The sequence below is a fragment of the Betta splendens genome, chromosome 2 (assembly GCF_900634795.4).
Source record: "Betta splendens chromosome 2, fBetSpl5.4, whole genome shotgun sequence".
In the NCBI taxonomy this organism is placed as follows: Eukaryota; Metazoa; Chordata; class Actinopteri; order Anabantiformes; family Osphronemidae; genus Betta; species Betta splendens.
Genome location: NC_040882.2, coordinates 28,361,863 through 28,381,860, shown reverse-complemented (window position 1 = coordinate 28,381,860; position 19,998 = coordinate 28,361,863). Strand labels below are relative to the sequence as shown.

The 19,998-nt window shown below is 43.8% G+C and overlaps 2 protein-coding genes and 1 non-coding gene across 3 annotated transcripts; 1 reads left to right on the top strand and 2 right to left on the bottom strand.

Moving 5' to 3' along the window:
* Nucleotides 1-5,842: 5,842 nt before the first annotated feature.
* On the bottom strand, nt 5,843-5,916 carry trnan-guu (transfer RNA asparagine (anticodon GUU)). The gene has a single exon. It is a non-coding gene; the product is annotated as a tRNA-Asn (tRNA).
* A 171-nt stretch (nt 5,917-6,087) lies between these two features.
* LOC114851237 (serrate RNA effector molecule homolog) lies at nt 6,088-14,077 on the top strand. The gene is made up of 21 exons (XM_029142947.3): nt 6,088-6,247; nt 6,900-7,022; nt 7,236-7,346; nt 7,422-7,565; nt 7,817-7,877; nt 7,963-8,260; nt 8,380-8,597; nt 9,470-9,580; nt 9,653-9,785; nt 9,868-9,995; nt 10,068-10,129; nt 10,218-10,296; nt 10,401-10,565; nt 10,671-10,844; nt 10,925-11,078; nt 12,388-12,500; nt 12,577-12,657; nt 12,738-12,888; nt 12,971-13,072; nt 13,340-13,454; nt 13,523-14,077. The coding sequence occupies exons 2-21, from the start codon at nt 6,904-6,906 to the stop codon at nt 13,596-13,598; spliced, it is 2,595 nt and encodes an 864-aa protein (XP_028998780.1). The 5' UTR covers nt 6,088-6,247; nt 6,900-6,903; the 3' UTR covers nt 13,599-14,077.
* A 173-nt stretch (nt 14,078-14,250) lies between these two features.
* Nucleotides 14,251-19,071, bottom strand: LOC114851267 (butyrophilin subfamily 2 member A2-like). Its single transcript, XM_029143001.3, has 4 exons — nt 18,912-19,071; nt 15,559-15,900; nt 15,009-15,326; nt 14,251-14,920 (listed from the first exon to the last, which is right to left on the bottom strand). Exons 1-4 carry the CDS (start codon nt 18,976-18,978, stop codon nt 14,886-14,888), a joined length of 762 nt encoding a protein of 253 aa, XP_028998834.1. The 5' UTR covers nt 18,979-19,071; the 3' UTR covers nt 14,251-14,885.
* Nucleotides 19,072-19,998: the final 927 nt, after the last annotated feature.

Sequence of the window (19,998 nt, the reverse complement as noted above, 5' to 3'; positions counted from 1 at the left end):
ACCACTGATCCTGCCTGCTCCTGCTTACCACCTTGCTTGTTTTCCTGTGAATCCTGTTTTCCTGGAAACCTGTAAGTCTATTAAATCGGATCAATTCCACCTCTTCCACCTCACAGTCTCCTGTGCCGTGCATGTGGGGCCGATTCATCCGTCCCCTGACACTTCTAATTTGGCTACGTTTGTAGAAAGGTGTTGAGCCTGACTCTGTAGTGTGTGTAGACTAGTTACTCTCGGTTATATATTACTTGCTCAGTGTGGTGACCTATTGTGTGAAATGTGAAACTTGAGTATTAATGTTATTTCTGACTAACGTTATTGGGATTTGCTGAAACTTTACAGGGTTAATTTGTGTTATGTGGCCAGATTGTTTTCTCCGGAAGGTTTACAAGATTTGATTCTATTCGTAATTTTCCTAGAAATATTGGAATATTGGAGATGCTAAATTTACAAACAAAACATTTAATAGAATCACTAAGCAATATCCTAATTGGAGTTTTTAGAAGGGTATTACTGTCCATGGATGTGATTTTGAAGAGATCTCTCCCATATAATTTACGTTGGGATTGTTTTTGCGACTATACATGACTTTTTGACTTGGATTTCTGACTTGCAACACAGACTTGATTTTTATTTTGTTTCATTTAGTTAACCTAATTATGCTCTGTGGAAATCTTATTTAACAAACATAGAAACAAACAGATGTTATGTGTATATATATATATATTGTATATATGTGTATATACAGTATATAGGTTTGTTCCTTGCTTGTTTTGGGATTTTTTGATTGTTTTATATGCTTTTGTTTGTTTTAACCTTAGATTACTTGCAGTAAATTGAGTTTCTAATTAGATGGTTTATACAAATGTTTGAAGGACCACAGTATACAATCATTTCTGTTCTTGTAGCTTTTAACATTGGGTTATTTGTTGACTTGTTTTTGCTGAAAAATTTCATTTTCAATCCATATCTTCTTTGTGAAGTCAGGTTTTGATGAAGGGTGAACCTGGCTCAATCCAGGTGCACATGCTGACGTTTCCTTTCTTTTTAGCACAATCCACTCATGGGTTGAATCCATGTATCAAAAGAGAGGAGGTCTAAATATTTGTTTGTGATTTTTAGAGGTTTTGTTTTTGAAAGTGGTTTTGATTTCTGATCCAATATTGAAAGTTGAAAAAGAATTTTATTGATGTTAACCTACACAATTTCTTCAGAGAATGATAGTGTTGGTTTCTAGATGGCAATCAAAAATCGATTAAAAATACATTCAAATCAAATTAAATCTTAGAAATTGTGACAAATGACACAAATGCAAGTTGTACTTGAAGAAGCCACATTATCAATCATTCAAAAAATAAAAATATCGGCGAAGGTACAGGCAGGCAGGCGGCTGGTCAAACAGGCGGAAGGTCAGAACACAAAACACACTCAGGCTACGGTACCAACAGAGATGAACCAAGCAGAAACGGTGATCAGGCAGGCAAGTATACAGAATGCTGAAACGGAACAAAGTCCACGATCTGGCAGGGAACTCAGGTAAGTGCAGTGCTTAAATACTCAGTAGAGTATTTAGGCCAGATAGAACACAGCTGTACGATCACGTGACTAGTAACGTAAAACCTGGAAAAGGCATGACTGAACATAAAACGGAAACTACAAAATAAAACAGGAAATACATGACACAAAAACCCCAACTATGACAAACGCGCACCTTCCCACATCCGCTGACCAGGTCGCAAAGGCAAGGGAAGAGGAATTAGACCCCAAATGTACAACCCACGTATACGAAAGTAAAAGTTAACACAAGTGATTTATTAATTACAAACATAAACTCACTGCAAGGCAGGACTAAAGTTCAAACAACGTGAGAACAAAAAATCGCTGCAATGCAGGAAAACTAAACACCACTACATTAACAACCCTACAACGCTCCGTACACTATGGCAACTGAAACTCTAAACATGAAACGTGGAAACACAAGACAATCACAAACCTTCACAAGAGACAAAACATCACATGAAACCAAAACTCCACTTCATCCAAAAACTCCTCTTTGACTAGTAACGTGGTGTAGCTTTCCAGCTTACGACCGTGTACACACCAGCAAGGAACGAAACACATAACAGCCCTTAAATACAAACTAAAGCAGGTGGTCAACATCAACTAATTACAGAGCTGCAATAGACAGAAATTAAAGGCCTGCTGTATGTGGGATCTGTTGAGTTTAGTTGTAAGTGTAAGGTCCTAAACCTTATTTTGCCTTGAGATAACTTTGTTGTGATTTGGCGCTATATAAATAAAATTGAATTGAAACATTGAATAGAAGAGCAACATCAGAAACTAAGGAATCGTCTGTGAATATGGGAACCATGTTTCCCTCTATGAATGCGGACGAGCACCAACGGAACATCAAGGACTGAAAGAGAGACTGACACTAAATGGAGAATAACTTAAAATGTTGTTTGTATGTTTGACACTTAGTGTCAAAAAGGGAGGAATGTGGGAAATTTTGTGTTTGTCATGACATGCTGTGCCTCTGGCTGAGGGTTGTTCCTGGGGGTCATGAAGCATTTGGTTTTCAAATGGTGGAGGTTTCACTGTGGTGACCATTGTTAAAGGACGTAAAGGGGGGTTTACTGCCTCCCTAGCCCCTTACCCTCACTCTAACCATCACAAATAAAGGCAGACGTCTAATTTTTGCTCTAATCCATGATGTCTCAGTGTGGATAGAGATAGAGCTCTCCCACACTGGCCACAGCCTCTCAGTTGCGTTCATGAGAGATAATGAAAGATTCCTCACACTGATCACATATGTATGGTTTCTCTTGGGAGTTCTGTCTCTTTGAATCTGTAAATTTGAATGATGTAAAGGTCTTGTCACACACCTGACACCACTGATGGTCTGTACCTCTGTGAACACCATGTTTTTAGGTAACATAAGGTTTGGAAACCTTTCCTACATTGGTCTTAAATGTATGGTTTCTCTTGAAAGTGACTTTCTAAAGAAACAACGTCTGAAGGTTTTCTTACATTGTTCACATTCATATTGTTTCTGCTCAGTGTGAATGCGTTGTGCATGTGCATTTTTAATAAATAATTTCCCACACTGGTAACAGATACTTGGTGTCGTTCCAGCATCGTGCTTCTTTTGAACTGTGGTGGAAATTTCCATAAAAAGGCAGATGAGAGAGTTGTTCTTTTGTGCGATTTAAGTGAAGTAATAAAGAAAGTAAAAAATAATGGGGAAAGCAAATAACTAAATAAGTACTTCAGCTCATCCTCCTCAGACACCACCACCCTAAACCAGTGACCCAGTGCTTCAAACCACCACCTCAGACCCAAGTTAACCACCTACTGTGGCCTGTCTGGACACGTCTGAATTAGGCTCTAATGAATTCTAATGAAACCATTTACCCTATTTTACTATTTTCCTCCAATCTGAAGAGAGCAAACCACCTTTTTCTAGTCGAGAACTGTGGCCTCAGACTTGGAGGAACTAATTCTCATCCCAGCCCTAGCACACGCTGGAGGTCCTGGTCCGATGATGCCAACAGGACAACTTCATCTGCAAAAAGCAGAGACACAATATTGTATATTTTTTTATAATTTCTTTACATAAAGTTCTATTAACATTATTTACTATCTACACATTTTCTCCGTTGCTTTTGCAACTGTAAGGACAATTGTCACAACCCCTCAGTCATACTTTAAAACATTTTTACATATTTAAAACCATAAAAACCTGAAATCATTGTATGTAACAGCCTTTTGTTTTTCTTCTCATCTTTTGGTCATCATTTCTTTGGTTATCAGAAATCAGAAATCAGAAAACGTTTATTGCCAGGTCCTGTCAAGCGCACTTTACAGAACGAGGAATTTGACTTGGTGTTGGCAGGTGGTGCATCTCAGCATAAAAAAGTACAAACAGTATAATATACAACATGACATGGTGACAGTACAACATACAACATGACATGGTATTTGAATAGTGCAATTAAGGATAAATTAAAATGAAGTTACCAACAGTGGAGTGAAGTGGATGCATAGGTGGTCTGGGATGGTGTAAGTGGCAGTGATAGTCCTTTGGTTGGTGGGGCTGAACTGGGGGGAGTTTGGGCACTATTCAATAGACTAACTGCAGTTGGGAAGAAGCTGTTTTTGTGGGGTGAGGTCCTAGTCCTAATGAACCAGAGCCTCCTGACGGAGAGGAGGGGCTGAAAGTGTTCATGTCCTGGATGAAGGGGAGGTGTGCAGCTCCTGGAGAGACAGGAGGTGGCAGCCGATCACCTTCTCAGCAGAGTGTATGACACACTGCAGCTTGGCCTCGTCTCTGGCCGTGGCCGCAGCAACCAGACTGTGATGGAGGACGTGAGGATGGATTCCATGATGGCAGTGTAGAAGTTCACCAACGTCTTTACAGGGAGGTGGGACCTCTTCAGCTGCCTCAGGAAGTCCATCCTCTGCTGAGCTTCTTAGTGATGGAGCTGATGTTCTGCTCCCCAGGAAGTGGACGGATTCCACAGAGGTCACCGGGGTGTCACAGAGGATGACATAGGGGATGGGGGGGCTTCCTGAAGTCCACTGTCATCTCCACTGTCTTCAGAGCATTGAGCTCCAGGTTGTTAGCGCTGCACCATGACACCAGACTGATCTCACTCCTGTAGCGACTCATCACCAACAGAGATGTGCAGCCATTTGTTTACAGGGAGAATAACAGGGGTGAAAGGACACAGCCTTAGGGGGATCCAGTGCTGATGGTCCGGGAATCAGACAAGCTTCCCCAGCCTCACATACTGCTGTCTGTCCATGAGGAGGTCTGTGCTCCACCTGCAGGTGGAGTCAGGCACATTCAGCTGGGAGAGTTTAATGGAGCAGGGATTGAACTATTGTGTTGAAGGCAGAGTTGAAATCTACAAACAGGTTTCTGGCGTAGGATCCTGGAAAGTTCAGCTGCTGGAGGATGAAGTTGAGGGCCCTGTTTACAGCATCGTCTACTGATCCATTGGCTCTGTAGGTGAACTGCAGGGGGTCCAGGAGGGGTTCTGTGATGTCTTGAGGTAGGAGAGGACGAGGCGCTCAAAGGACTTCATGACTACAGAGGTCAGGTCCACGGGTGTGTAGTCATTCAGTCCTGTGATTCTGGTCTTTTTGGGGACAGGGATGATGACTGAGGATTTGAAGCAGACTGGCACATGACATGTCTCCAGTGAGGTGTTGAAAATGTCTGTGAACACTGGAGACAGCTGGTTTGCACAGTGCTTCAGGTGGAGCGGGAGACAGAGTCCGGGCATGCAGCTTTGCAGGAATTCAGCTGTTTAAAGAGTTTGTTGTTTTGTTGTTTGTTTTGTTGGTGGCAGACCTAAAAACGTCCCAGTCTGTGCAGGCACCATTAGCACCGCTGATGGTGGTGTAGCAGTGGTCCAGTATCTGTCTCTCTCTGGTCGGACATTTGATGAACTGTTTGTATTTGGGGAGTTTAGATGAGAGGTTGGCTTTATTAAAGTCTCCCAGGATGATGACTACGGTGTCTGGGTTTGTCTGTTCTACGCTCAGCGCTCGCTGGGCAGCGCGCACATCGCCCTGTGGTGGGATGTAAACACCGACCACCACACCTGTTTTACTGTACTGTGTGAGAGATTTGGAGATCTGTTCATGTTTCTTTACATGGTACAGTACATTTTGCCTCTATCCTGCACAATTTAAGTACACCACATGACTGAGCTCTAAATATATAAATATGTTTGATGTTCTATTTCCGCACATTTCTTTCTAATTGGAAATTTCCCACTGTGGGATAATTGACAAAATGACAAAGATTAAATCCATACGCAGATCCAAAACGTCTCGTCCCTGGGTGGGCTCGAACCACCAACCTTTCGGTTAACAGCCGAACGCGCTAACCGATTGCGCCACAGAGACGTCCTTTGATAGGTCGAGGAGCAGGTTTCTAAGACACCCAATGCTACGGGTATGTTGTGTTTAATTTCTGAGGTTAAGAATGGATCCATTTACTTCCCGATCGAGCCTTAGTGTTCATTTGTCGACCATAAAACGTTCTTTCACTTCTGTCGCCAACGTGTCATTCTTCCATCAAACCGACAGGAGCGCACGTGTCTTACCACGAAATCAGCCCCGGAAATTCCAGCCACCGGAAGTCTCGTTGATTCTTTGCATTCTCCGACCAGCGGCGGGATAACGGTGTTTGTTTAGGTTACTACAAAAGCTTTTACTTTTGACGTCTGAATTTCAGGTAAAACTGGACCGAAGCTTTTTATCCATGGTTTGTTAAACGACAATGTGGCCAAGTGGAAATCAAACAAATACGAGGAATGAGCTCATGTTAGCACAACGGCAGTTAGCTGATATGCTAACTAGCCGTGATTAGCTCAAGGCTAACTACTAGCGCAGCCTTTGCTAGTTCCATTGAAGTTAGTGCATCAAAGCTTTGTTTTTTAATTGTGTGCTACTGTTGCTTTTTACTGTACTTCCAACATAGGACCGAAGTTATTAAACTGACTGAATGAGTCCAAGCAGCTTCAAGCTAAGAGGCGGATTATTAATGCGTTGTAGAAATGCCTCCGTCAGGAAGAGGCGCAGTGACTGATGAACTCTTTATGTGGTTGTGGTAAACGAAAGGTTCGGTTTGTGGGAGATAAACATCCGCTTTTTAATCTCAGCTCTTAGATTTGACCAATTTCATCAACGTCAACAATCATAGCAGCGGTCAATCGATGAAAGAGTAATTGTTTTCCTTGGAGAACGTACTTATGGAGAAGTTCGACAGTGTGTCATGTGTTTGTATGATAAGAGGAATCATCAGTTTATAGACATGGAGAAGTGAACGTTGGTGTGAACTAAATCTAAGATTTGTTCTAATTAAAACGTGTTGGTGTCTGTTTTAGTCAAATGGGAGACAGCGATGATGAGTTTGACAGGAGGAGGCGCGACAAGTTCAGGAGAGAGAGGAGTGACATGGAGCGGTCCAGAGAGCGAGAGGAGAGACGGAGGGACGACTGGCCTGACAGGTACCGGCCCGGTCCAGTGATGAACCCTTTATTCTTAGTTAAAGTAAATGGTTTTAATGCTTAGTTCATCTTTTTTTAGCTTTGTTAGTGTGTATTCCTATTGTCCAGTATCTGGTTCCAGCAGACACTGAAGCTTGTCAACTTTCAAGTTGTTAGTTGCGTAATAATTACACTGAGTGAACACGCTATGACCGACAGCTTTGACGTTTTCAGGGACTGGGACCGTGGTAGAGAGCGGAGGAGAGATTACGATCGAGGTCGCAGGGAGAGATTTTCTCCACCCAGACACATCAGCCCTCAGCACAAACGCATGAGACGAGACTGGTGGGTGTGTCACAGCAGCCTCACATGCTTATTTCATCTCCATAAATGGTTTATGATAATTCCCTTTTCCCCCAGGGACGACCACCGGGGTGAACCTTACCACTACGATTTGCCTTATGGAGGAGGTGGGGCCCCATTCCTGGGAGCAGGGCCTCAGGCTTGGCATCCGGACCTGCCTCATCTACACCCCCCCCACGGAGCTCACCTGTTACAGGGCAGGTGAGTTCACCCTCAAGTCTCAAACTGATGGAAGTTTCTTTAATATATTTGTAAACAACACATCCCAATGAGCTTTGGAGTCAAATATTTAAAAAATATGGGACGACTCTGTTTGAATGTACATGAGCTAAAATGTGGAAGAGCAGTCAGTCTTTTTTTCAACAGGAAGACATTGTGTCTGTCTCATTACTGGCTGTGTGGAAGGAACATGATAGAATAATATGGGTTTATAAATGATGTTTCATTCTTAGGCTGGGAATGGTGGATCCAGACCTCCCTCCTCCTGGTCCCCCTGTAATGAGGAGCTTTAAGGTCAGAACATGCAAAGCTAAAATGTGCACTGGTGTTGAGGTTGTGATTTTTTTGGGCATCAGTTCATTAAAAGTTGTGTGTACAGGAGTTTCTATTGAACATGGAGGACAGTGTCGATGAGACAGAAGCAGTGAAGCGCTACAATCAATACAAACTGGATTTCAGGCGGCAGCAACTTCAGGATTTTTTCCTCCAGCATAAAGACCAGGAGTGGTTTCGCTCCAAGTACCATCCTGACGACATTTCAGCAAGGAAGGCAGAGTCTCTGTCCGCTCTCAAAACACGGCTCAGCATTTTCCTCTTTCTGCTTGATAATAACTGGCTGGACAATGTGTCGCTGGACATGGACCACGGCGCTGCCATCATTAAACTACTGGATGCTGGTAAGGACACACATGTTAAGAAGAAAAACAAAGCATCTTGGGTTCATGGTTCTGTTTGCTGGTGGTGTTCTGGGTAAGTCCACAGTGCAGCGACTCTTTTCTTGTACTTGACTTTTCAGCTGTAATAAAGATGGAGGGAGGCACAGACTTTGACTTGCAGGTCCTGGAGGCTCCAACCACTGCATCCGGTTGTGTGGCCAGCAGCAGCGGTGTTAGTGAGAGGAGGCAGGGAGATTCCAGTGCTGCTATCATGAGCATTAACACTGGACCAGAGTTAACAGCTGGTCGGACAGAGGATTCTACCAGAGGAGAAATGGACCACACAAAACACTCTAAGGTGTGTACTGTGTACGGTGGATTTTTTCATATATTGGCCGCACCGGTTTATAAGCCTCACATCCACGTAACGTGAGATATTTACCATACACTAAGACGTTATACAGTTTTTTTTGTAAGCTTTAATTCCGTAAGTACTGCAAAGTTAGCATTTGTTACACGGCTAGTTTAAGTACAGCAGCGTACTGCAAAAGTAATTGACCACTATCTACCGCTCCCTTTGTGCATTAAAACCACTAAAGTTGTCGTATTTGATGTTAGAATTAAACAATCACACAATTTCTGGGTTTTTCTTTTGCTGTTTTGCTGACGTTTTCCTCTTAGCCAAGGGAACACTGTCGGCTGTGCTCTGATGGACAGGCCTTTTCGTCTCATCTTCTTTAAGGTGGCGATTGTTTTGGCTTTTATTAAGCGCAGCAACTCCTGCATAGTTTGCGTGTAAGAATAAGTGAAACATTTTAACAAACTCTTTTGGCGAACTAGCCATTTATTTAAGGCAGAAAGAGATCCTCAAATTAGCTGCACTGTTGTTTAAGACGCAGGGTACAAAGTGCATGGAAAAAGTAAAGACTACTATAATTTCTGGACTAGTCCATAAATTATGGTAGTTTTTATGTGGGATTCTATTGTTACAAATACTCTGCCATGTCCTTGTTTACTAATGTTTACTGATGTGTTTCTTTTTAAATTCTTGTTTTTAATTTGTTAAAGTCAGCATCTTTGAATACCGATGGTGGTCGCAGAGTCTCAGGGAACATGTTACAGGGAGGCACAGGAAATGTCAGGACGTTTCCTCTTCCGTTGGTCACATGATAAAAGCGTTAGTAGACTCACAACTTGATCCTGTGTAAAATCCAGATTGTTTTGGTTTAGGACTGTGGAAAACAGGCCAAGCAGAATGGAGCGAAGCAGAAGGATGATGAGGAAGAAGAGGAAATGAAGGATGAAGAGGCGGATGAAGAGGAGGATAAGAAGACCAAGAAGGTGAGTTAGTTGTTCTTTGTGCTAAGTTGATGCTGCTGCTGTTGCTCCTATTCATCGTCCGTTTCCTCTCAGGGCAGGAAGAGAAAACGCAGCGTGTCTGCCGACAGCGGTGAGGGCAGCGCCTCTGACTCTGACTCCTCCCACTCTCATGGAGAAAAGGGGGAGGATGAAGAGAAGGAGGAAGAGGAGGAGGACGAAGAGAATGGTATGAAGGTGCTTATCCAGGCAAGACATCAGGTCTGGGGCATGATTTGAGCTGTGGTGATCAACCTCCTTCTCACCTCCAGAGCGCCATAAAGAACGGGGAAAGGAAAGAGAGAAGGAGGCGCCAGTGAAGCCCCGCCCCCTCCACCTCACCACCTCCCTGTTCATCAGAAGCATCCCACCAGAGGTGTCCAAGGACGAGATCACTGCTGTGAGAAAGCACACACTCGTGTTCTCACCTGTCCACTTCACAGCACCGTCACTGACTTGTTTTTCTCTGTAGTTGTGTCGCAGGTACCCTGGCTTCCTGAGGGTGGCGCTGTCCGACCCTCAGCCTGAAAGGAGGTGAGGCCTGAAGTGTCTTGTGGTAGTTTGTCCTGCTTGTTCTGCAACATGTCTTTTTAATGTCGCACACCACGGTTGTGTGACTCAGGTTCTTCAGGCGATGCTGGGTGACGTTTGATCGCAGCGTCAACATAAAGGAAACGTGTTGGAACCTCCAGAACATCAGGGTAACACACACACACACACACACACACACACACACACACACACACAGCCATCGCTAGCATTGACTGATGAGTGGTTACTGTCATTTCAACGTCTCGTCTCTCAGCTCAGAGACTGTGAACTTGCTCCGGTGGTCAACAGAGATCTGTGTCGCCGCGTTCGCAGCGTCAACGGTCTGACGCACCACAAACCGGTGGTGAGGAACGACATCCGCCTGTCTGCTCGGCTTGTCCACAGTCTGGACCAGAGGGGCGAGCTGTGGGGCGGACAGGTACGTCACTAGTTCCTGTTGGTGTACTCGACAGCCAGCTAAACCGCTACTGTAAATGCGTGCACTACGTTACCCACAACACCTAGGTCACTTCTCTGCCTGCAGATGGAGACCAACCCCGTTCTGAAGAACATTACAGATTACCTCATAGAGGAGGTGAGTGCTGAGGAGGAGGAGCTGGTCGGTGCCTCTGGGGGCAGCAGGGACGATGCGGGTGACACCAAAGACCCTGCCTCATCCTCTGACGTTTCCGTGGAGACAGACGAGAAACTACTGAAGGTAGGCGGAGCCTGTTCTTCCCGATGGTCTTGGTTGTTGAAGTTTAAATGATGACAGCTGGTTTCTGTGTGTGAGTGTAGGTGCTGGACAGACTGCTGCTATACCTGCGTCTGGTTCACTCTGTAGATTATTATAACTTCTGTGAGTATCCTGCCGAGGACGAGATGCCTCATCGCTGTGGGCTCATCCATGTACGAGGACCTTTACCAGTGGCCAAGATCACTGCCACCGAGGGTACGGCGCACGCACGCACACACACACACACACACACACACACACACACACAGGCTGCTTCAGTCTAGAAGGGGTCAAACTCAGGCCACCGTCCTGCTGGTACTTCAGCTCCTTTTATTCACCTCCATCAGGAGTGACACCTGATCAAGATGATCAGCAGAGAGAGACAACTAGTAGGGACCCCACAGTCTGCTCCTAAACACTTTGTGTTGCTACCATATACTCTAGGGGGTCTCATAAAGGCTAGTTACGCACAAAAACATGTCGTAGGTCTTTACGCAAACATTCAGATGTATCAGAAACTACATGACGTATATGCACATAGATCATAGATGGCAGCTCTCTGGCTGGTGTAAGTACTTTTCTACAGCTATTGGTCTGTCGGCGACACCAAGAGGTGAAAGAGGAAAACTGTTGATTATTAATCACACAGGAGAAAAAGATAAACAATTAATACAGATAGGTGTCTGCAATAACTGCAAGGAGTAGCAGTGATGCAGGGTGCTCGATGAACTATTATGAAGTGACTTGCTCAAGGGCACACCTGATGCCGAGACAGGAATCAAACCGGGGACCTTTTGCCTCCCAAGCTCTACCAACAAAGCTGCAGAGCCAGCCACATCCAGCTACTGACCACACTGGGCATCCAGAGGGAGCTGCAGACCGGTCGGGTATATGTCAGCTGTGTGGCATCATCTTCCCACACGTATCCCATGTATGTCAGTGTATATAAAGTTTCCATACGGTCCCAACGGTTGATCGGGGCAAAATTAAAGCGCCGTTTGCATCAAGAGCAGGTTACCTGATGTGATCGGACTCATCGACTAGACACCGTCACAGGATGAAACATGAGTCAACAGGAAACATTTTTATTTCATCAACGTACAAATAATAAGTGACGCACAAATGCAGCTACAGTCAGCAACATTGTAGCGAGGTGCCTGGTTTAATGATGATCCATTCATCGTATCAGATTTGAAGCTGGTACCGGATCGGTGGTTTCCTGGTCAGTCAACAGCAGGTGGTTTAATGTAGAGAAGTCCTGTTAGTTGAACACAACCTGGTTTGGTGATGCTTTGGTAGTAAACTTTATTTCGCATCCACCTTCATTTCAGACCAATTTCCACTACTTTGCAGAACCTACAGCATCACACCTGCTTGATGTGGTAAATGTGGGACATTAATAAATAATTAGGGGTTCAGAGCTAGATGAGATCTGTAAACGTGGCAAATGATTTGAACAGTTTCTGAAGCTGGGTTCCTTAAGGCTGTGCTCATGACCCACTGTGTATTTCTTTTTATTGGTCAGTCAGTGAACATCAGAGGATGTGTGAGGAGCGTCTGGCCCCGCTTCTCTCACCGTCAGAGGCTCTGAGCGAAGACGAAGCTACGAGGTTTGGAAAGAAGGACCCAGAACAGGAGGTACCGCTGCTGTCCGTCTTAGCCGTCTGTCTGTGTGCCTGAGTGTGATGCTGATCTGTCTCCTGTGTTTGTCCAGGTGGAGAAGTTCCTGTCTGCCAACACTCAGGAGCTCAGCAAAGACAAGTGGCTCTGTCCTCTAAGTGGGAAGAAGTTCAAGGTAAACCCTGTTACCTGTACCTGTATGCAGCTAGCTTGGCTGAGCGGTTACCGTGGTAACGTGTCGTTGCTGTTCTTCAGGCTCCGGAGTTCGTCCGTAAACACATCCTGAACAAACACGCTGAGAAGGTTGCTGCTGTCAGACAGGAAGTACAGTTCTTCAACAACTTCCTGCTGGACACTAAAAGGCCTGCTCTTCCTGAGAACAAGCCCCTCCCTCCAGCTGCACAAGGTGCGTCTCATCCTCCAGGAGGCATCGGAGGTGACGCTTGATTTGGATGTCAATACACACTTGTTCCCTGTCTGTGTTTCAGCGGCTCCCCCTGGTGTAGCAGGGTTTCCTGGTCAGTCTCCACAGCAGCAGAGCCTCCTGGGATATCCACCCGGAGTCCGGCCTCCGATGCCGGGCTTTCCTGGTAAACACACTCTCCACTACCAGCATTGGTATTAGTTTGAGATGACTCGGTCAACAGTGACACCAGGCTGCTCACAGCATCAGATCCAGAAAGCGCTCTCTGTGCCAACTAAACCCTCTATGTTCCACGTTGGTCTTTCCTTGGAAGCTTTGCTAATAAAGCCAACCTGCAGCAGAAGTTACCAAATCTACGGATCAGCGAATGTAACAAATGTAGATTGTAAAGAATGTAACTTTGTGTAATGCTTATTGCTGGCGTGTGTTGCAGGTGGACCCCCCTACCCCCCCAACCAGTTTGTGGCAGGACGTGGTAACTATGACAACTTCAGAGGTCATTTAGGAGGAGGAGGAGGAGGCTTTCCTGGAAAGCAGCGAAACAGCAGGTGAAGATGTGAGGAGCCTGGACAGAGTGACCTGGTTGGTACGTGGCTAACGTCTGCGCTGTTTGCAGGGGGATGCGAGGCGACCCACGCTCCATCATTGAGTACAGAGACCTGGACGCACCGGACGACCTCGACTTCTTTTAGGCAGCAGTGAAAACAACAGGATGTTTCTTAAAAGGTTTTTTATTCCTGCTTTTGTCTCGATGTCTTTCACCTTCCTGCCAATATTTGTTGGTCTTTTTTATGATGAGTTAGCGAAAATAAGGTGTGTGCGTGTGTCTCAGCAGGACCACTGTAACCATGATGATGTTGATTTTATTTGTTCCACTTTCCAATAAAGATCAAAACGGGAGAGCAAGTCCTACCTGTTTGTTTCTTATCATCATCATGTTACAGGAAACGGCAGCTTTGCCAAGTCTGAGTCACAGTTAGAGTGACCAACAGGAGGAATTTGCATCTCCTCCTACAGATGTGTATCAGTCTGGGACTACAGCTACTTATTTTTGTATTGGTTTCCATCCTCCAGATCTGTTGTCCTCAGCTCAGAGACACAGACTCATGTTTAATGAGAAACAGTGACAACATTTAATGTATCAGTAATAAACTGTTTTTTTATATTTTTATACACACCCCTTTTGCGGTTTTTCATTTCAGCTCAGATTTAGATCAACATGTTCAACACGACTCACAGGTTTTGATGAAAAGCTTTTAGACTCATGTTACAGAGGCTAAAATATAGAGTACAGACGAGGACTAAATGTCTAATTCTTTTTAAAATAAAATAATGGTATAATAATGAATGCTATTAAGACTTTATTCGTCATATTTACACCTTACATTGAGTTGCCAGATGATCAATAAAGTCTGCAGAAGACACACCTTTTATGCAATTAGAATAAAATTCAGTTGTTTACTTCCACACATTCATTATTTCAAAAGAAAAAAATATATATTTTGTTGTAACTATGTGCAGTGGTGCTATCACCAAGATATCAAAGAGCTTGAAGCTCACAGTAACAGATCAGAGAAATCTGCAGAAACCACAACCACTAAACTTAATTTAAATACAAGATTAAACAAAGATAATATTTGCACAACAAACCAAATATAAACTAAAACGCACTATTACCCCCAACACGAAGCCTAAAATAAAACCATACTGCAAGGGGAAGATTCCCCCTCCTGGGCTCACACACTTGACCACTCACTGAGAACGCACCCGAACACAAAGAAAGGTAAAACAAATTAGACTAAGACAGAATGTTAAAGAAAATGCATGCACTCAAATCAGATAACATACTTCCAAAATAAAGTGTGTGCTGTGTGAAATCAAAAGAATATGTGTGGTCATTAAACTGATGTTGGTTACATGTTTTTACAAACCAAACAATCACTAACGGCGTGGCCGTCACAGCCTCCTTCATCCTTGGCTTAGCCATTTGTAGTTTTTCCATCCCTACTGGGGCCTGTGGATCAGAACACACAAAAATCACCAGTTGCAGCTCTGACACATACACTGACCCACTTGGTTCTGACCGAAACCCACTGTCTCACCTGGTTCCACTGTCAAGGTGACAGATCTTATCTTGCGTCTTTTTCCCTGGGTGTCATAACATTCGTATATTCCACTGTCAACAGTCATGGCCTCTTTCAGAACCAAAGAAATGTCTCCATTCTCCATCTCTGTGTCCTTCAGCTCTACCCAGTTCTTAAAATACGGATGCTGCTTGTCAGATATGTGTTTCCCATCTGTAGATATGAAGACATCACCTGCTTTGATCAGATCTTCTCGCTTCCACTCCACATCAGTGACGGGGCCGTTACTGTTACAGGACAGAACGACCCGTTGTCCAGATTTAGCTGTGATATGGTCTGAAGCAGAGAGACAAAACCCAAACCAGTGACATTATAACTCAAAGTTCATCCCATCACTTTAACATCAGCCAGTCAGAGTTGGCATCTGTTTAGCTGTGACCAGCCTGTAAATATCAAATTGCAACCAGACCGGTGCATTTGACCACTAGTTTCAGCTGTTGCTGGTTAATACAAACACCAACATGAGGAATCAGTAGTTCAGTGAATGCTCCACGTCCTGTGGACTCACCTTCCACCACCAATCTGATGCTGTTGATGAGTTCAGGTGCAGACCTCTTTCTGCGTTCAGAGGTGGTCTTTCCAACATAACACTCATATGTTCCAGCGTCGTAGTCGGTGACGTTGCTCAGAATCACATCCACGTTTCCGTTAGTCATCTCTGGATCTCGAAGCTTTACCCGACCATGAAAAGAAGAAAGCTGGTAGTTGTCATATGTCTGCTTATCTCTGAAGAAAAACACGTAGTCATCTGACTCCAGATCAGCTTTGGTCCACTCCAACTGTTTGATGTCAGCATCGGTGGGGCCCTGACAGGTAAGAGTGGCATTCTTTCCCGTTTTTACTTTCACCTCTGTTCAAGAAAAAAGCAGAAAGTAACAGTTAAAAAGAGACCTTTGTATCTAAACCAAGACTTTTTAAAGATTTTAAAGGGTTGACCAAAACGACCTCGATTAATATTTAAGAACGAAGAGACACTCAGATTGCTCCATAATTTCTATACAGAGGAGTTATCGTTTCTTCCTCCCGTAAGATGCCTCAGCAGATGGTTTGCCGTGGGCTCAAAAACTACAACTAGTGATTCCTGGTTTCCTCTGTACCTGCCCCAGCAACGGTCAGACTGAGAGGGGGCGGGGCCATGCGGAGAGGGGGCGGGGCCAGGCTTCATGACCATGCGACCTTTCTCTGGATTATTTAGAATACAGCGAATTCTCCAGCGGCCGAAGGGCGACCGCTATGAGTTGATAGCGAAGCAGCCGACAGGGAGATCCGACCACGGGGCAGCTTACAGTAGCTGTGTGCAGGGGACAGCCGGTGGTCTGCACCACACGCCGATGTAAACAACTGAATATCACTGTGCTGAATTTCACCGCTACCGATTTCGTTCAGGTAAAGTTGCGGACTCTACTGCTGAAGACACATCATCACTCTTGGGCTACATGTGGATAGAGGAGCTGGAAACTAGCGTCAGGATACCGAGAAGAAACCGGAAAATAGCCGGGACAGAACGGTGGAATGAACAGAGTAAGTAATATATATAATCATTTATTGTTTTATTTTGCGCTGTAAGGTTTGAGCACAGTTACGAGCTGCTGCTTCTCGTGTTGTGGAGTGTCGGGGATAGCGTTAGCTTACCTTGCTATCGTTAGCCTGTGTGTCAGCTTGGCTAACAGCAACACTACTATACTAATGAAATAATTAATGTCATCCTATTGCAGGTAATATCTTCGGGTCGCGTATCGTCACAGACGAAGAAACGGGGGTTTTGCCTATTGTAGAATCTGTGGCTTTCTAACAACTGTGCCTCGATTCAAAATGAAAAGTTGCGGATCGACTTAGAAATTATGTCAATTGTACTCATTTCAGCGCAGACACATAATGCATCTCTGCCGGACGCCAGCTCTCTGCTGTGGGGACCGGTGTGGTGCCAAAAAGTGACTGTCTGCCAGAATTTGATTTCCGCACGCGGGAGCGCGCACCGCCTCGTTAAGGCGTTTAGCTTGGTTTGCGTAGGACTACAGCTGCTTATTTCGGTTTCAAACGGCCATAACTTGTAAATATGATCCGCTACACGTTTTCTAGTGGACGTAGTGACGCCACGTCTTTTAGATTTTGTGTAAACGACGGAAATAATCATTGTAATTTTCTTTCATGTTGCCAAAACGTGATTATTAGAGCCAAAGTTTTTGGTCAGAAGCTTAATTCTGTCTTATTTTAAATACACTGAGCTCTGCTTTGTTATATTTACAGATGTGATACACCAAGACCAGTAGAACCAGTAGCATGCTGGTTTTATGTTGCCACAAAGTGATTAAAGCCAATATCTTTTTACCGAAAGCTTCTTTCTCCCCTATTTTAAATTCGTCAAGCTCTGCTGGGTTTTATTAACAGATTTAATGAGCATACAATACACCTTATCACTTTCTACACCTGTTTGAGACCAGTTAAACCAGTAATATGCTTTGTGCACTTGCCAAAAAGTGATTACAGCCAATATTGTTTGATAAAAAGCTTATTTCTGCCTCATTTTATCTTTATCAAACTCTTCTTGGTTATATTAACAGGTTTAATTAGCATCCAGCTCACTTGATCGCTGTCTGTACCTGTCTGAGACCAGTACAACCAGTAGGAAGCTCTTTCCACGTTGCCAAAAAGTGATTCATGCCAATATCTTTTAACAAGAAGCCTTTTTCTGCCTAATTTTAAGTCAGTGGAGCTCTTCTTGTTCATATTAAGACATTTAATGAGCATCCAGCTCACTTGAACACTGTCTACACTTGTTTGAGACCAGTACAACCAGTAAGATGCTGTCTTTACATTGCCAAAGAGTGATTACAGCCAATATATTTTCACAAGCTTATTTCTGCCTTATTTTAGCTTTATCAATCTCTTTTTGGTTATATTAACAGGTTTAATAAACATCCAGCTCACTTGACCACTGTCAGTACCTGTCTGAGGCCAGTACAACCTGTATGATGCTCGTTTCACGTTGCCAAAAAGTGATTTATGCCAACATCTTTTGATAATAAGCTAATTTCTGTGTCATTTTAAGTCCATGGAGATTTAAGTTAACTTGACCACTCTCTGTACCTGTCCTGAGACCAGTAGAACCAGTAAGATGCTGTGTTCATGTTGCCAAAAAGTGATCCTCACGGACAGCCTCGTCCTCCTCCATACGACGTAACTTGTCGGTGCTGTACTCTGACTCATGCAACTAACCACAAATATCAGAATGTGCGTGCTGAAGTAAATGGTGGTAAAGATGGAGCTGATTTAACTGATGACTTTGTGTCTAAACTGGAGAGGCTGGGAAACAGTGAATATGATAGTGGAAAATAATGTGTGAGCTTTTCCAGATTCAGATTAATGAAGTTGAAGGCTGTAAATGTGTAAAAATAATAAATAAGAAAGTAGGACAATGTTAAACAACTGAAACTAGTTGTAAAGTGATTTTATGTGGGTTTAGATAGTTACAGCAAGTCTGAAAACTTGCCTTAAGTTTTCAATTGCGTTTGACTTGGATGTGTTCATGAGAAATATTCACAGATCTAGTTTAATAATGAAACCAACAGCTCAATGCCTGATCAGCAGCAGCTTCTTCCTGTTGTCGGCCATTAAACCACCAAAGTAAAACGACAGCCGCGCCGCCATTACACAAAGGAGCAGAGATGCGTCATCACGACTAGCACCAACAACAGGAGGTTAATAGTTAAACATTAAAATTTGAATCTCTCCCCCACACAAATTTGTTGTCATATTAATTTTTTTGGAAAGTTAAAAGAGACAGAGTTCGAACAGAGCAAATTCACAGTCAGTAATATAGTAGATAATTTGCTTCAGAACTTCAGTAAATTCTTATCTTACCTAAGAGTGGAGAGCAGCTCAAGAAACACGACAGGAGACAAAGAAGCTTTAGACTGAACATGGACATTTCTTCTTTTTCTCCACAGTTAAAATAAGTAGACCTGATATGAGGCGACTGTACCTGTTTGTTCTGTTTTTTTCTCTGTCTTTGTACATGTAGCTGAGCAAAGAGGGAGGAGTCATACAAGACTTGCACGAAAACAAAACCTAACCACAGAATGCAAAGTGAAACTGAGCACTGAACATTCTCAGACAAACAATCTATCTTCCTCTCAAGGTTCTGTCGCACATTAAGTGCTGACATCTAATGTTGTGTTTGACTGACCGATTGTTTATGGCTTGTGTCTGCCTTTTACCCCTGGTCTCTGGCTCCTTTCTATCTGATGCCCCACCAGACCCAAGGCTGTAGACCTTGTGTATTCCCTGTGTAATGTAAACATCTTCACCCACAGTGTGATAGGAAGATTCCACCAGGTCCCGGGAGAGAGGTTAAAAGGCAGAGACAACCTCAGAACGGGGTGATCTCAGCATTATACCTCCGTGGTGTATGTTCAGATCTCCCCAGCTGGCTTTTGATTTGCTTTCCTCATTATTTTTCATTTCCTTTATTATCTCAATAAATCGCACAAAAGGACAAGTCTCTCATCTGCCTTTATTCCAAAATTTCCACTACAGAGACTCAGTCCTGACAGATGTCCACTTTAATGGAAACCCGTACAGACTTTTTCAACCCATTAACATTGCTAATTAGCTGTACTGAGACACACTGAAACTGGACTAGACAGAGTGGCAAGGTGGCATGGAGATTCCTCAAGATGCCTCCAAACCCACCTGAGAACCTTTTAGGGTACAAGGTTCAAGATTCAAAAAACTTAATTAATTCCATATCGTAGATCCTTCCTACCTGCTGCTGTCAGACTGTATAATCAGAACTGTTGACCACGTCCCACTACAGTCACTCACCCACTGCATCAGTGGTTTATATAGCAACCTGCTCTGCACAATATTTGTGTAAATCTGTGAACAATCATGTATATTGTTACTGGTACAAATCTTATACCCATTACTGTGCAATAACCCTGCAATG

Bases quoted from the DNA above. Each gene is read 5' to 3' on its own strand.
- LOC114851267 (XM_029143001.3), bottom strand. From the start codon at position 18,978: ATGTCCATGTTCAGTCTAAAGCTTCTTTGTCTCCTGTCGTGTTTCTTG. The intron at 15,327-15,558 runs GTGAGTCCACAG...TCTCTGCTTCAG, and splicing joins CATCAGATTGGTGGTGGAAG to ACCATATCACAGCTAAATCT. The intron at 14,921-15,008 runs GTGAGACAGTGG...TCTGATCCACAG, and splicing joins CACCTTGACAGTGGAACCAG to GCCCCAGTAGGGATGGAAAA.
- LOC114851237 (XM_029142947.3), top strand. From the start codon at position 6,904: ATGGGAGACAGCGATGATGAGTTTGACAGGAGGAGGCGCGACAAGTTC. The intron at 8,261-8,379 runs GTAAGGACACAC...TTGACTTTTCAG, and splicing joins CATTAAACTACTGGATGCTG to CTGTAATAAAGATGGAGGGA. The intron at 10,566-10,670 runs GTACGTCACTAG...CTCTGCCTGCAG, and splicing joins GCGAGCTGTGGGGCGGACAG to ATGGAGACCAACCCCGTTCT.